Source organism: Nyctereutes procyonoides, unplaced genomic scaffold (genome assembly GCF_905146905.1).
Source record: "Nyctereutes procyonoides isolate TBG_1078 unplaced genomic scaffold, NYPRO_anot_genome, whole genome shotgun sequence".
Taxonomy (NCBI): Eukaryota; Metazoa; Chordata; class Mammalia; order Carnivora; family Canidae; genus Nyctereutes; species Nyctereutes procyonoides.
This window is the reverse complement of record NW_026575031.1, coordinates 807241-823732: the sequence shown is the minus strand read 5'-3', so window position 1 is coordinate 823732 and position 16492 is coordinate 807241. Positions and strand designations below refer to the sequence as shown.

At 43.7% G+C, this 16492-nt stretch overlaps 1 protein-coding gene across 1 annotated transcript in view; it reads left to right on the top strand.

The window, feature by feature from the left end:
- RYR3 (ryanodine receptor 3) overlaps nucleotides 1–16492 on the top strand; it is a 507628-nt gene that overhangs the window by 394672 nt on the left and 96464 nt on the right. The window contains exons 47-53 of the mRNA XM_055316631.1: nucleotides 639–808; nucleotides 3191–3411; nucleotides 6141–6231; nucleotides 7863–8003; nucleotides 9552–9715; nucleotides 11968–12046; nucleotides 15648–15737. Coding sequence (XP_055172606.1) covers nucleotides 639–808; nucleotides 3191–3411; nucleotides 6141–6231; nucleotides 7863–8003; nucleotides 9552–9715; nucleotides 11968–12046; nucleotides 15648–15737 — 956 coding nt within the window. The remainder of the gene's footprint in view (nucleotides 1–638; nucleotides 809–3190; nucleotides 3412–6140; nucleotides 6232–7862; nucleotides 8004–9551; nucleotides 9716–11967; nucleotides 12047–15647; nucleotides 15738–16492) is intronic.

Genomic DNA, 16492 nt, shown 5'->3' with positions numbered 1-16492 from the left:
ACCTAATCAGATAATAGTTTCCAAATACTAAGAGGTTATTTCATAGTTTTGTGCTATTTACGATGTCATGGCTACAGAAAAGACACATTCTCATATTTAACCTACCTTACATTTTCTCCCTTCCTTTCTTGTGTCTTCAGTCAACAAAGCAAAAACTCAAGCCTCAATTCCTGGCATTTGCCCATTTCTGTGGTGCAAGTCCTCTCAAGGACTTCTGGTCCTGTGGTCCATTTCAAGATATCAATATGTGTCACTAAGACATGGGTTTGGAAAAAGAACACACATAGCACACCATCATATTGTATTTCCAACATGCAAGTAAAATAGATGTGAATAACTGTGAGTATAGTTTATAGTAAGATCATTAGGAGGTGATTAGTTTTGAATACTTGTCACCTTTCTATGTATAATTTAATTGTAAATTTTAGTTCTTACAAAACTATTGTATATCTAATAACTGACTCAAAAAAATTCCTGAAATGTAAACAACCAGCTTTTCCAAGCCAGTATCAGCTGGCTCCAGCACAATGTTGTATTCCTGTTGCTTATCGGGAGAACAAGGCATAGACATGCTCCATGTTGCCTTTGAGTCTGCGGGGATAGAAGAGGGGATGTGACGTTCTCTATGTGTCTTTCAGATGGGTCCATCAGCGAGCCGGATATGGCAGCCAACTTCTGCCCTGACCACAAGGCTCCCATGGTGCTGTTCTTGGATCGTGTTTATGGTATTAAGGATCAGACTTTTCTGCTCCACTTGCTAGAGGTTGGATTTTTACCCGACTTAAGAGCTTCTGCCTCTCTAGATACAGTAAGTGGCTAAAATAGAAAAAATAGTTTGCCCATCATGGTACAATAGTAACATTGGATTTCAAAGTGAATATTTCCTACCTACTTACTGATTACATGTTAGCAGGCTGTTTTAAAGAGTGAAAGAACAGAAGCATCAGGAAATGGAAGATCTTAATTTGTGCTGGAGACTTAAATGTAGGTAAACTTCACTTCAAATATTCAATCCAGGTTCCACTGTTGCAAGTTTCTCAACCTTGGTACCATCTCTTGTGGGGGTGCATCCTGTGTATTTAAGATATTTAGCACCATCCTTGGCCTCTACCCATCAGATACCAGTAGAATCACCTATGAAACCAATTCTAAATATCATCAAATGTCCCCTAGGGGACAAAATCTTCCTCAGTTGAGAACCAGGGCTTATTGCTTATGAAAAGGCTAGCTGGAAGCCTTATAGACTGGAAATACTCTCCCCACTCTCCTTCCTTAAAGGTTCTTGCACTGGCTATCAGGAAAGATAGCATCAAGTCAAGCAATTTTGGTGTATTGGGCATGACAAGGTCAAGACCAGAGACCAATGGCAAACCCAAGTTCGAAAGTCAAGGGTGAAGTAGAGTAATACGGCATCAATAGACATCAAGACAGGAGGCCTTAAGAGTTATAAAGTATAGGTACATGATGTCCCAAGTTAGGAACAGTGCACCAGGAGTCCTGGGTTCAAGGAGAAAAGAACAATTCGATTAGCCTAAGTCTAAAGACATCTTGCCAGTGTAGGGCTGCTTTTAGCCAGGTGAAGCAGGTCTTCTTGATCAATCTCAAAGTCTCTCAAAGGCTCCACCTAGTGTCCAACAGAGATAGAAGTCTGAGCTCTGGGACAGGTGGTCAGCTAGCCAGCACCCTTAACCAGGATGAGTTCTATTTGAATGAGTTACTCACAAATGTATGGGATCACCCAACAATGGGAAACAGTGCAACCCCCAATCTGAATAGGAGCCCTGTTCCTATCTGTGGCATGGTGATAAGAAATGGCTTATCCATGAAAGTGTTTGGAACATATGGTCCTTTTGGATAATTAAAATAATGTTTCCACAGCTACTTTTGCTTTGAATTTTTCTATAAATTCCTTGATTTAAAAAATTTTAATTATTTTTAACTTGTGGGACACTCCCAAGGTTCCTGATCAGAGCTTTTTTTTATATATATAGATCAAATAAACAGCAAATGCTATTCTACCATTTGGTGTTCAAATTACATGCTTCCCTAAGCACCATCTGCAGCAAAAGAAGTTAAACATTCATTCCTCAGTCTATGCATTTTCATGCATGCTCTTTTGAAAACTTTTAAACCACTGGAATGAAAGCTCTGTCTTTCCCGTGTTGTAACAACTTTGTCAAAATGATAAATGTGAAAGATTTGCTCTTTGTTTGATTGCTGAATCTTCTCGAAGACAAACTTTTGATAATTCATAGGAATACCCAGAAATGTGTACGGTTCAAGACAGTTTATCACATCGTATGTTACAGAAAATGTGTTACAGATCAGATCTAACGGCTGTGATAATCATAGGGTGTAATGAGATTTCATCTTTGTGGATCTCAAGGTTTCTTTTGAAGTTCTTTGCTTTTCCAAGATGGTAGCTAAGAATACTTTGATTATGTGTCACTGAAGAGGCCTTGCTTATATCTCGCCTGGCTAAATGAATGAGAAAGAACACTGTGAGTGACAATTACGGCAGAGTTTTAGAGCAAGTCCTAAGTTTCTATCACGTACCCTTTTCCCATGCAAAGTTAGTTTCCCTTTAGTGACTTCCACCCTCATGCTATCTATCAGACCGTGAATGGTTCACATTGCTCATAAATTAAGTGATGGGGTCAGAACTCCACTTTCTATCTGTAAACCTATCACAAAACCTGTGGTTGGATGGCTTGCTTATTAGCCAATAAGCACTTCCTAATCTCAAAATCACAAGAGGACAACTTGTGAGTCTCCCCAAGGTGAGAAAAGAGAGCTCAAACAGAATAATAATACAGTGGCTTTGGCAGCTGGGCTTTGCAAACATGAAGAATGTGGGGTTGGATGGGTCATCAGCTGGTTTCAGTAGGTTTTAGGATCCCTCTTTGAGGCAAACAGATGGCTATGCATCATTTGGAAGGAGTTGGGGCCAGCCTGCCTTTGCTTTCTTTCTGTTTTTTTTTTTTTCTTTTAACCAGACTTTTTATTTTCTCATTTAAAATGCACAAGAGAAGTAGGTCCACTGACAAGGTAGAAAGTTGTTCACTCAGTTGCCTTGAAACCCTGTCGTGTGTGAGCTTTCCCACCTGCTAGATGGGAGCTCCGTACCCAGGGTAAGCTCTGCTCTGTCTTTCCCAGGGGGGTTAACTGGTGTTTCGACCCCCTTTTGTAGGTTTCCCTAAGCACCACGGAGGCTGCGCTTGCACTCAATAGGTATTTGTGTTCTGCTGTGCTCCCGCTCCTCACAAGATGCGCCCCGCTCTTTGCCGGAACAGAACACTACACTTCTTTGATCGATTCTACACTACAGACAATATATAGGCTTTCCAAGGGACGGTCCCTCACCAAAGCTCAGAGGGACACCATAGAAGAATGTTTGCTTGCTATTTGCAAGTGAGTACTCCCCACCCGTGTTTTTCACCTCCATGTATGCTTCCCTGTCAGCTGCATTTAATTGTGTGATTGAAAAACTGGTAAATCCGGTCTGAGGAAGCTTCCAGGCCTTAGCCGTACAGCAGCCCTTTCTCAGTCATCTCCTCTTAGGATATGCTGGGTCCCCCTCCTCCCATTGCCACAAGCTTTCTGATCACCTCCTCCTTGAGTTCATCTCTCACTTATGGAGAAATGGGGGACACACAGCTCAGGCTCTTGCCCTGAGGGTTCGTGGAAGAAAAGATGAGACTGTCTTTCAGGCAAGTAGTCAGTGTTCAGATTAAGAACTAATGTTTTGATTCCCAAGATAGAGCCAGAAGCAAGTTCTTCCTCTACTAAATAAGTGGATCTTTACACAGAGACCAGCTCTGAGAGTATGAATCAAAGCAGTCCACCCCTAAGCCTCAAAGACCTGGGACAAAGGTAAGAAGGAATCTCCAGTCCCAGTGGGGAGTTAAGGGCAGTAGTTCTCACCACTGTGGAGAGGTATCAGAGCAACCCAGGACAAAGTCATCCCAAGAAACTTGGATGTCATCCTAAGAAACATCCCTTAGGAAACTACGTTAAGTCTGACAGGGTCAAAGGAAGAAGGGCTCTTCCCATAGCATATCTCAGCAGCATGGTCCAGACCCTGATCTGCTGTCCAAAGAGTTTTTCCATCAGAATCCCATAAGGAGCTACAAAATAAATACCCCAGTGTCCAGGCCATCTCTCAAGGGCCCAAAATCAAACCTTTAGTGAGGAGACCCAGGCCTCTCACTTGAAGCTCTGCAGGTGCCTCTTTAATGCAGCCAAGGTTGAGCACCACTGCCCTAGAATGTCCTGGAGATAGGACCAGCAGGCATCCCCTGTAGCAGCCAGCTGGATGTGGTCCTGATTCTTGTTGAATGAGTTGTCTCCTAATCACATGAGAGAGGGCTATGTATTGGAGGGCTAGGGCTACCTGGAAAAAAAGGCAAGCAATAATTATAATTAATAATTGATTTTATGTTATAATTACAAGATGAGAGACAAGGCCATTTACTTGCTATACGTTTCACTTTTTACTCCAAGGCTTTTTATCACAAGACTGGCTCTTGGAAAAGTTGTCAGATGAGTTCTGTTGTCCATCTCCATTCACATCTGTCCTCCTTGTAGGCACCTCCAAGGCTTTCTTTCCTAGCATTCCAGCATTTAATATCAGAGCCATTAACCTGGCCTCCATGGCCCCTTACCCATGTGTGGATGGATTTCGGGGGTTTTGCTAAACTATGTGTATATGTACAGGTACTCTTCTGGGCAGAGAATTTGAAGGTGCCACTGGGTGTTTTAAAAGGCCTGGCAATGTACAACTAAAAACAATCAATGTTGCTTATCTCTCCTTTCTCTCTCAGAATTTACTTGCATCAACTACCAAGGCTATGACCTCTTTGATAATTTGATAAATTGTTCTCCAATTAGTTACTGCATTTGCCAGTTAAAGGAGTTTTTTTGTGGAGAGAACCTTAACCTAAAGAAATGATTTCAATAATGAGGATTTTAGAATAGTAACTCAGAGGGCCTTAAATTCCCTTCCAATCACACCAGTAGGTGGCCTCAGATTCCACCTATGTACTGGTCAACTCCAGCCTCATCCTTTGCAAAGTTCAAGGGACAGTTAGCCCTTAGAGACAGTTGTAAAATCAACTGTCCCTTCTTTCTATTATACTCTTTGCACCTAATCATTGACTGTATTTTGAGTGTGCATAGGCCCTATAACACCTTGTCATTTGGTAATGAGGCTTTACCTTAGGTATCTCAATTCGTTAGCCACACATTCCTCTTTCTGTATTTTAACTTACACAGTCGACCCTTGAATAACACAGGTTTGAAATGTGCGGGTCCATTTGTACATGAATTTTTTTCAATAATTACAGTACTATAAATGTATTTTCTTTATGATTTTTGTTAACATTTTCTTGAGCTTCTTTTATTGTAAGAACACAGTATATAGTAACTCAAAATATATGTTAATCAGTTGTTTATGTTATTGGTAAGGCTTCCAGTCAATAGTGGGCTATTAGTAAAGTCTTGAAAGGAGTCAAGAGTCATGTGCATTTTTTTTTTAAGTTTTGTTTATTTGAGAGCAAGAGTGTGGAGGGAAGGGCATAGGAAGAGAGGGAATCTCAAGCAAATTCCCACTGAGTTCGGAGTCCGAAAGGGGGCTCGATCTCACAACCCTGAGATCATGACCTGAGCCAGAATCAAGAGTCGGACGCTTAGCCAACTGAGCCACCTAGGTGACCCTAAAAGTTATACATGGATTTTGACTGGGTAGGAGAGGGATCAGCACCCCTAACTGCCCTGTTGTTCAAGAGTCAACTTACTCACTTTTTTCTTTTTTAAAGATTTTATTCATTTATTTGCCGGAGCACAAGCAGGGGTATGTCAGGCAGAGGGAGAAGCAGGCTCCCCACTGAGCAGAGAGCCTGACACAGGGCTCAATCCCAGGACCCTGGGATCATGACCGAGCCGAAGGCAGACAACCAACTGAGGCACCCAGGGGCCCCCATACTCACTGTGATTACCCAAGATCTTATTTTAGGAGCTAAGTGTTTGGTGGCTTAGCTCCAGTATATGGTTATGGATGAGTCTTTCTTTTTTCATTCTTTCTTCCTTCAGTATTTTCTTTCTTACTGTTTAACTCTCTGTGTTTTTATTTCACACTGCAGTCACTTGAGGCCTTCCATGTTACAGCAACTCTTGCGACGTCTGGTTTTTGATGTGCCGCAACTCAACGAATACTGCAAAATGCCTCTTAAGGTGAACCTCCTTGCTGTTACAGAAATACTGTCCCCAGCACAGAAACTTGCCTGGCAAAATGTGAGGTCTTCACAACTGGGGGAATAAAATACACATTAAATGGGATTTACTTTTGTAAGCTGAGGGCTAACAAGATACAACCCACCATATCAAACCCCTTCTTGAGTCTAGGTTGCAGAGAGTAGATCATTAACTCCTCCAATTTTCTTTAATTGCTTTCCACTGACTACATGTTATTTAGCAGAAGTTAATGAGGGGGACTTGAATTTTGCACTTTCATGCCTTAATTGGGTTTTCAGAATGTTTTCAATCTCAAAAAACTGTGAAGGCCTTTGATTATTCATTCAAATACAGAACCTAAATTGTCCTTTTTCTATTCTGTACTGTTTTGTGCCTTCTTTTTCTCTCTATCACAGACCCTCTGTTTTTTTTACTCTTGTCTCTATTGTCCTTTATCAATGGAAAGTACAGCCACAAAGCTATTTGCAGTCTCCTTCATGATTTTCTCATAAATTACAAAAGTTTTATCACTAACAAAGGGAGCATCTGGGCCTGGGTGGGAGGGCACACAGTCAACTGCTCCCCCACCCCACCCAGGAACAATGATTTTTATCTTTTACCTATAAGGTACCTGTCGTATTTGCATATTCATTGTGTCGGAAATGGCCAGCCACACCTGAAAATTCTGTGTGGTGATGTAACAGAACTTTTCCTTCTTTACAGAAATAGTCTAAGAAGGATCCCAAGATGCACTTTACTGGAATAAATAGAATTCCCAGAATCCTTTAGTTCAGTCCTCCATCTCCATGCCTTGGAGAAAACAGTTTGCACGTTGTCAGAGACTCCACTTCCCTCCAAGGGTTTGTTCTCTCTAATCTTAATCCCAATAAGTATTCTAGCTGAAAACCATGACTTTCACAGTTCAGCTTGGCATGCTTCTTCAGCAGGCCTGTACGGTCAGCTGGATTCTGGGTCCTGAGGAAAAAGCATCAATAGTACTCAGTAAACTCACTTTTAGGTCTTAGGCTCTTAGGATTTTTCTTAGAGCGGATCCCAGCTGCTGGGATGGGAACGTGGGCGTGGTCCGTCTGCCCTCTACTGGCCGCTTGCCAAACAGTTGTAATGTGGCTGGGCTATCAGAAGGCTGGAGAGAAAAGCAGGGAAAGCCATGAGCAGTAATCACTGTAGAGAAAACCTTCAGACCCACAACATGCTCCCCATCACTCCCACATCAGCATCACTCAGCATCTTCTAGATTTATAAACAAATAGCTCAGAAGAAGTTCTTCCCACCTTCGAGTGCCCAGAATGTTACACAGCAAGGACTTTCAGAGGGTAGTATTTTCTCAGTTGAGATAGAAGCAGTTCTTCTCCATTTCCCAACTGCTGGGAGCACATTACAAGGCCCTGGAATTAACCAGACGGATTCAGCTCAGGCTAAAACTTTTTAGGCAGGCGAGCAGGCCATTCCCAGTGGTGCCCAGGGGCCTCTCTATAGATCACCCAGCTGTCCTAGCTGCTGGTTTCACTCTCATGTGGGCTGTCTGCTGTTCTGCTCTCCCCTACGTGTTGCGGATGCCTGTGGATCTTCTCTACCCCACTCACTGGTGCAATCTGGCTCCAACCTCCCAGCTTCTGATGAATCACTATGAACAGTGCTGGAAGTACTACTGCCTGCCTTCAGGATGGGGGAGCTATGGTCTAGCTGTGGAAGAAGAACTGCACCTGACCGAGAAGCTCTTCTGGGGGATTTTTGACTCTCTCTCCCATAAGGTAATGACAGTACCTCCTGAACAAAGAGGGAAGACCTTAACCAGTGAATGAATAATCAATGCCTATTAATAATAACAGCTATTAGCCTTTGCCACGTGCTAGGGAAGTGCCAGTTACTTCACAAGCATATTACACCAACCATAGCCCCAAGGCTCTAAAATAGGAACGATGCTAACTGTCATTTCACAGGTGAGGAAAAGCCTCAACAGCTGGATAACCTGCCAGATTCACAAAGCTAACACATGGGAAAAAAACTTAGTAAATTATAAAAATATTTCTGAATTTCGGTCTCGATGACTTACCTGTACCCCCAGTCCTTTCCTCCTGACCCTGTGTGGCCCCTGTTAGCCAGCCTTTACCAAGTTGAGATGTAGAGGAGAAACTCCCAACTGCTGCTCTGATGTTGAGATGGGGGGTTTTCGGAAGACCACTTGCCATTCTGAGGAAGGTTCTTTGCAGCCACTCACTTGAGGAGGAGGTTGGTAAAAGCTGAAGGCCTCTGAACCACAAGCCTCTATCCAGGCTGACTCAAGTACAGTTCAAACCTCTACACTTGCCTCCACTCCCCTTAACACAGTTTATTTAGATTTCTGAGGTCGTCAACTTTAAAGGTAGGAAATGAATAGATCTGGTCTTACTGAAGTCTGAAGCCTGTATAGAGCTCCAGTTCGTGTTCACCTGCACTTAAATCATCTTGATTCAAGTGCTCCTTTGTTCTGGTGTGAGTAGATCAAAAGCTGTTCCTAACCCCATGTTATTTAACTGAAATCTCTTCTGGGCCCCATTCAAGAAAGAACGGATATGATATTGAGCTATCTGCTGATGGTAAGACCAGACCAGCTAGTGAGGGGGCTGGCAGGGCCGCTCCTGCCCAATCCACTGACATGGTGGGTCAGTTTCTATAACCATCTATGGCGGACAAGTTTAGAGACCACTGTAACCCTCAGATAGTCTTGCAATGTGATGGGATGAGCACTGGGTGTTACAGTATATGTTGGCAAATTGAACTTCAATAAAAACAAAAACAAGAAAGTCTTGCAATGAACTGTTTGGAAGAGGATGATCTAAACTTTGATTTAAAGTTTTTCAGTTGAGGGGTAGCCTGGGTGGCTCCATTGTTTAGCACTACCTTCAGCCCAGGGTGTGATCCTGGGGACCCGGGATCGAGTCCCGTGTCAGGCTCCCTGCATGGAACCTGCTTCTCCCTCTACCTGTGTCTCTGCCTCTCTCTCTCTCTCTCTCTCTCTCTCTCTCTCTCTCTCTTTCTCATGAATAAATAAATAAAATCTTTAAAAAAAAAGAGAGAGAGAGAGAGAGATTTTTCAACTCAGAGCAAATGGTGACTTGAGGGCTTTACAGGTTGTCATTTCATCCTCTAAGGATCACTCAGTTTCCACTAGAAAGTATAAGGATTTACATGTTCCACATTTGGGTTAACTTGGACAAATGCAAGCATGTGATTTTTTCTGCCTAATCAGATGAATGTTTCTGCATGGGTAGCCCTTGTTCTGACCTCTGTACTAACATGGCCTTTGTCTTTCCTCACAGAAGTATGACACAGACCTTTTCCGAATGGCCCTTCCTTGTCTCAGTGCTATCGCTGGGGCCCTGCCACCAGATTACTTAGATACCAGAATCTCGGCCATGTTGGAGAAACAGATCTCAGTGGATGCAGATGGCAACTTTGACCCCAAACCCATCAACACCACGAAGTGAGTCCAGAATCATCTCTAAGCTGGTCCTGTGTTTTGCCCAGTGGCCAGTGTTTCTCTTTCAGAAGGTGGCAAGAAATGTACACTTGCCTTCCTTTCCTCCTTCCAACACTGCTGATTGTTTCCCTTGACACTACAAGTCACGCCAGGCTGCATTTTGTCCTCAACTTCTGAAAGTTTAGTTCATCTATATCTGATTATATACTGTATTATTAAATTCTGTGCTTTTTTTGGGGGGGGGGGGAGTTGGTTTATTTATTACAAGAGATAAATGCTCTCCACTAGTAAATGTTGCCTGAGGCATTGCAAGAACTGCCCTGATAAATGATGCAATTAATTTATTAATGAGTTTTTTGACAAAATCTTCATTCTTTGTGAATTAGACCTCTATAGTTCTAATAGCATCATACATCAGAACAACTCTATAAATAACACTCAGCTGAACTCCAGTAAGACCACAGGGTGTGATGACACAATGGTATGGGGTCCTTCTCTGAAAGACTGGACCGACTCTTTGCCATGCTGGAATTTTGCTGGAATTTTGGAATATCCTTATAATAGTGTCTGTTACTTCCTCTTCCTGGTTCTCCAACATTCCACCCTGGTGATGATTAGGCTCCAGATAAAATATTGAGCAACATAGGCTCAATTTTGTCTTGTGGTGGTTCTTACCTAGTTATGATGATGTGTTGTGGGTCATATAGCCTTCATCTCTAGGTACATTTTAAATGAAGAACTCCAAAATGCTGTAGACTGGGCAGCCCCAGTGTCGCAGCAGTTTAGCGCCGCCTGCAGCCAGGGCATGGTCCTGGAGACCCTGGATCGATCCCACGTCAGGCTCTCTGCATGGAGCCTGCTTCTCCCTCTGCCTGTGTCTCAGCCTCTCTGTGTGTGTGTGTCTCTATGAATAAATAAATAAAATCTTAAATAAAAATAAATAAATAAATAAATAAATAAATGAATGAATGAATGAATGAATGAATAAAATGCTATAGACTGAGCAGTGCAAGCAAGGCCTCATGTAGGAGCCCCCTCGGACTTGAGTTCTGTGGCAGTAGTTCTCATAGGAGACGCATAGCTTGAGCCATTCCTAGCGGCTGTCAACTTTGATAATGTATAAAACTTATCTTTGGGGAAATTAAATACACGTTCCATTAGATGGAGCCTTGAGCTGAGTGGATAACAGGAAACAGAATGGAACCAACTGTAAAGAAGAGGTAAGGGGCATGGTAAACCACCAAGCCAGGGCCCGAGAGAAGGCAGGTATGGACTTTGGAGAACCTCACCCTGTGAAAATGTAAATGTGCTGAAGGTCGACAGAAGTTGCCTTCATCAATGCTCTGAGACACTATATATTAGCCATTGCTTGCTCTTGATGGGTACGGCTCCATGCTGTTTTGAGAATCCTGATTTCTTTACTTATACCTCTGGCATCAGTCTGGTTCCTCGCGTAATAGGAGTTACGAGAGCTATGAGCAGAAAAGTACCTTATTGCAAGGATACAGGCTTATTATCAAAACCTAGTGTGAAGCTGACAACCCAGTCCTCAGGAAGGACAGGAAGCAAGGCCGAGTGACCAAATGAATAACCCTCGGGTAGTATCCGCACGGGATGAGTCTGTTCACTACCTTAGTCCCAAACAACCCAAGACTCCAATTCCATGGAGAGTGAGTGTGATTGGCCTAGTCAGATGCCCATTCTTGGTGCTTGTTCCCATAAGACTATGGCATGTGAGACTTGTTCCTCAAAGTAAAATGGAAGCGCTTTGGCCACCTGAGGGGACAGAGGCTGCCAGGCTAACAGAAACAGTGTCTGCCTTCCTAACCACATCTGTTATTTAAGCATGAGTCCCTGCATCCAGAAAGGTAAATGACCACCACTCTTTGGTAACGTGTGGTCCTCTCTCTACCCATTTCCAGCATTTGCAGATTGGAGCAGTAAGGGGACAGGTAGTGTCCTTGCATAAAGGAATTCTCACTGTGTCACCCAAACAGGTCTGGCCCAGGAGCCAGGGGCACCTGGAGCAGCTGGAGAGGGGTCACCTGTGCAGCAGAGTCTCTTGCAGTGACATTCTCTGATTGGACAGGGCATGTGTCTATGAGCCAGCATGGACATGCCGCACCTCTGTGAAGGAAAGTCACTGTCAGGCATCTGACTCCTGACTACTGATTGCTAGTTCTGGCCATCTCTGCAGGACATCCAGCTCAAGCACTCGGGGAGGTTGTAATGTTTCTTTTTTTCTCATTTCACAGTTTCTCCTTGCCTGAAAAATGGGAATACATCGTCACCAAGTATGCTGAGCATTCACATGATAAATGGGCCTCTGACAAGGTAGGGATTATCATCCAAGTGACAATTGTCAGGGGGGAGGGGAACCAACCCAACAGCATTAAAGGGTCCAATCCTAGAAATCTGCCTGATTTGTCTAAGTGACAGACCAGCTGTGCCAAGAGCATTCATTATTTCTGAGCAGCAATTTTCCAGGGTTGGTGGAGGTCAGAGAGATAGGCGGCAGCAATGGTTGGTGCTGCTTTTTGTATTTCTCAAGAAGATGATTGATTCTGGGAGTGTTAACTCCTTTCTAAACATTGCATTTTCTGGAGTTTGCACGAAGCACATGCTTGCGTGGTTTTGACGTAAAGAGATAATGTGGGGCAGGAGGCTTTCATTTAATTCTTTCTTTGAATGTAGCCTTGGAAAGGGGGAAATAAAACTAAAAGCCTTGCCCTTGCATTTTGCCAGCAAACTGAATTTTATCCCAGCGAGGGTACACATCTTCCTATGGCAGGCAGCAGAACTTCCAGACACTCCCTTATTAATAAGCCTGTCCATCTGGTGTTTAAAATTCCTCACCACATGAGGTCAGACTGCTTAATGAGTTTAATTGCTCTGTCAGCCCTTTAATGCTGGCAGGCAACGTAGGAGGAATGTGCCAGAGACATCCAGGATTCCTGTGGGCAGCTGGTTAAGGATGGGGCCCATTGCTCAGCTGCAGCCTATGCCATGTAGCAGTGAACCCCCCCACCCCCACCCTGCAAAGCCACAGAAAACCACCTCCAAGCAACAGGCCCTGGAGAGGGGACACCTTGACCACTGGCTCAGCCTCTGTATTGATCTGGGATCTGCTTTTATTTTTTGATCAGTGTCTCTTTGGGACTGCTGATAACCACAATCCTCATAACTGTAGAGTGGGCTCATACCTAGAGCAAGGGTTGGCAGACTTTTTCTGTAAAGGGCCAGATAGTAAACACTTTTGGCCTTGTGGGCAAGGCAGTCTCTATTGCAACCACTTGTCTCTGCTGTTGCAACACAAAAGTAGCCAGAGGTGACATAAATGTAAGAGTGTGCCAGTGTTTTGATAAAACTGTATTTATAAATCACGGTTGGATAGACTCATTAAAGGGCTCCAGTTTGCTGACCCTTGCTCTAGAAGAAACAATATGCCCATTTGGCCAGCCTCTGACTTAGGGGAAGGGGACACATCCATGAATGGAGCGAGATCCAGTCTCTCACTAAGCCCTATGGATTTTACCTCCTTAGTCCATCTTGAATTGGTGTAGGTCTCTCTGTCTATGTCATGGCTTCAGTCCCAGCTACAGTCATCCCTCACCCAGATGATGGTGATAACATCCTGACTGGTCTGCCCATGTGCATTTTGTCTGTTCTGTTCTTTACGCTGCTGGCAAGTGCTGGTTTCAGTAAGCAGAATGAGTCACATTCTACTGCTGTTTGCCAGACCAGCCCTTCTCCTTGTTACAATGCTTTCATAGCTTCTAACCATTTTTAATACAAAGGCCAAAATCCTAAACATGGCCCGACAGCAGATACTACCTCATCTGGCCTTTGCTGCAGTCTCCAACCTCATCTCTCCCTCTGCCTCTGCCCTCCAGCCATAACCCCTTCTTTTAGTGTCTCTGTCTCTCTGTCTCTCTCTTTCTCTTTGTCTCTGTCACTCACACACATACACACACACACTCTGCATGAGCCTGAAACCTTTCTTACTCTGAGTCAGGTCCCCATCTGCATCTACACACATGCAAACACCAGTCACCAATTAATTCATCCTTTAAATATCCATCCCAGTGTGAATTCCTAGGACACCTCTTTCCCAGATGTCTCAGATACAGGCCTTCTTAGCATCTTGCTCTTTTCCTTCTTAGTATTTTATAGCAGTTTTATATATTTATAATAATTACATGATGATACTAGTTAACTATACCTTTCCTCGTGTGGTATTTGGTTAATCTCTCTCTCCTCCACTAGACTTTAAGCTTCACATTTGTAAGAAAACATGCTTGCTCACCATTGCCTAATGGGCATTGATTATCTAACAAAGGAAAACATATTTTCCCCTGCCCACAAAAAGTTCACAGTCTTGTGGGGTGAACAAGATAAGCCTGCCATTATACAGGCTGTTCAATGCTGTTAGAGTACATAACCCATGAGATAAGTCCTTGAATCAATAGTACGGGTCCAGGAATGCTTGCTTGAGTTGGTACCATCTATACTATGTGATAAAGGATGGGTAGTTGTTCAGGTCCAGGTCTATGGGAGCAGCAGATGTGAGCAGAGAAGTAAAGAGAGAGTCTGGTGGCTCTGGAGAACCATAGTTCAATATGGTGGGATCACAGAGTGGAGCAGAGGAAGAAGGGTGAGAAATGAGTCTCGAAAGGCCAGCAAGATCCCACTCTAGCTTTAGAGGCCACAAAGAGTTTGGGTTTTACCATAATGACAGCTGGGAGTCAGAAAATCTCAAAGCTTTAGAGAACCCTGATCTGGTTGATTTTATAAATATCACCTGACAGTAGTATAGAAAATGGAGTCCATGGAGAGATGGTATGACTCGATGCAGGGAGACCCCATGGGAGCATTTGCAGTAATCTAGGTGAGAGCCGATGGTGGCCTGAACTAAAACCCAGGCAGGAAAGCTAGGGAGAGGTAGACAAATGAGCAGGTCTGGGAAGCTGAACACAGGTGAGAGGGTGCAGAGAAGGGGCTGTCAAGGAAGACTCCCACACATCTGGCATGGAAAGTGAGCATGAGCCAATACTGCTGGCTGAAATGCAGGGAACCCAGGAAGAGGGACCCCTTAGAGGAGTGAAATGCCAGCCTCTGCTTCAGGCATGTGAGGACATACCTGTGGACACCCAAATAGAGCCTAAATAAATTTGGAAATTAGGAAAGAGATCTGGGCTGGAATATGGACTTGAGTTCAGTCACCTATGGACTGTGGGCCTGGGTTACATATACTAGGGAGGATGTGCCCTAAAAAGGTACAGAAGCTTGAGAAATAGACACATTAACAAGTGGGCAGAGGCAGAGATTGAGAAAGATCAGCCCGGAGTCTTTGGGCTGTGAGGTTATGGCAATCAGGTTCATACATACTTCTGTATCTACAGTGCCTGGGACAGAGAGATACCTACCATAGTAGGCATTCAACTGATGTTTGTTGAATGAATTTTGAAATTCTTAAGCTTCCATGACTGTAGGAGTTGTGCACTGCTACAATTCTGCTCTAGGGTTGGTGGGCACACAGTGCAAATCAAGTCAGCCCACTCCAGGCAGAGGGAAGCAAGACCAGTCCTCATGTGCCTTTGGCCTTAACTTCTGTCCCTGCCTGTGGACATGACACACTGGCCTGAGAAGCATTGTTCTCAGGTCTTTTGAAACCTCCTTCCGTCTGAAACACAAGCGAGTAAGCAGCGAGGACAGCAGCTGGAACAAGAAGAAATAAGGGTGCAGAGTTCAAAATTCAGGGGGCAAAGAGCTTGATGGCCTGAAAGGATCAATTAGACATTTTGTAGGGGGTAGTTTTCAAGCTCTGCCACATCTCATTATTCCATTTGTTCAGTGACAACAGAAGCTGGGATTTGGGTCATAGAGTGGGGCTCTTTGGATGCCAAGGATATTTGAACTGAGAACATTTCTACAGAGTCAGAATGGATGGAAGTACGGAATTTCCCTGGATGAAAACGTGAAGACCCATCCACTCATAAGGCCTTTTAAGACATTAACAGAAAAGGTAAGAAACTTGCCTCTGGTAGCACTGAGTGGCCATGCTGATTTTCCTTCCTTAGGAATTATATCAGATGGTCATGGGAGCTCAGGGATCAGCTCATCCTCAGGTTTAAGTAAACTCTCAGGAGCCCACCAGAGGGCAGGAGCCCCAGGACCAGTTTCCAAGAGCCTAGCTCCATGCTCTGCTCTTTGGCTCTGAGAACCCACTGGATGGAAAAGCCATGTTCAGCATTTGGATGCTGAGCCAAAATACATTCATAGTTCACTTGCAACAGGACCAGGAAGGGGTTTTGCTGGACTGTTGACAGGGGGAACCTGGGGTTGGGGGAACATTGAATTCCTAGAGAAAATTCAGATAGAAATGGCTTCCAGTCTCAACAAAGGGAATAGATAGAGAGGAGGGTGCCTAGGGAAATACGGACAGGTCTTTTGGAGTTGTTGTTATTATTATTATTATTATTATTATTATTATTATTATGAAATTTGGTTCAGCTTAACTCCAAATTCCTATTTTGGAATCAATAAGAGTTCTTTTAAGCTGTGGCTTTGTGTCATATGTAAAGGACAGCATGCATATCACTGGATGTATGTTGGCCATCTGTAAAGTTGTGTGTAGCTCAAGAGAATTCTAAGTCTAAGAAGTTGTACTTTCAAAGCTGAGAGGAGAATTTTGTGTCAATCATTTATACAAGTCCCATCTTAGCTAATAGAACATGAGGGGTCATTCTCCTATTCTTTCTCCTCTTTATCCACAAACTG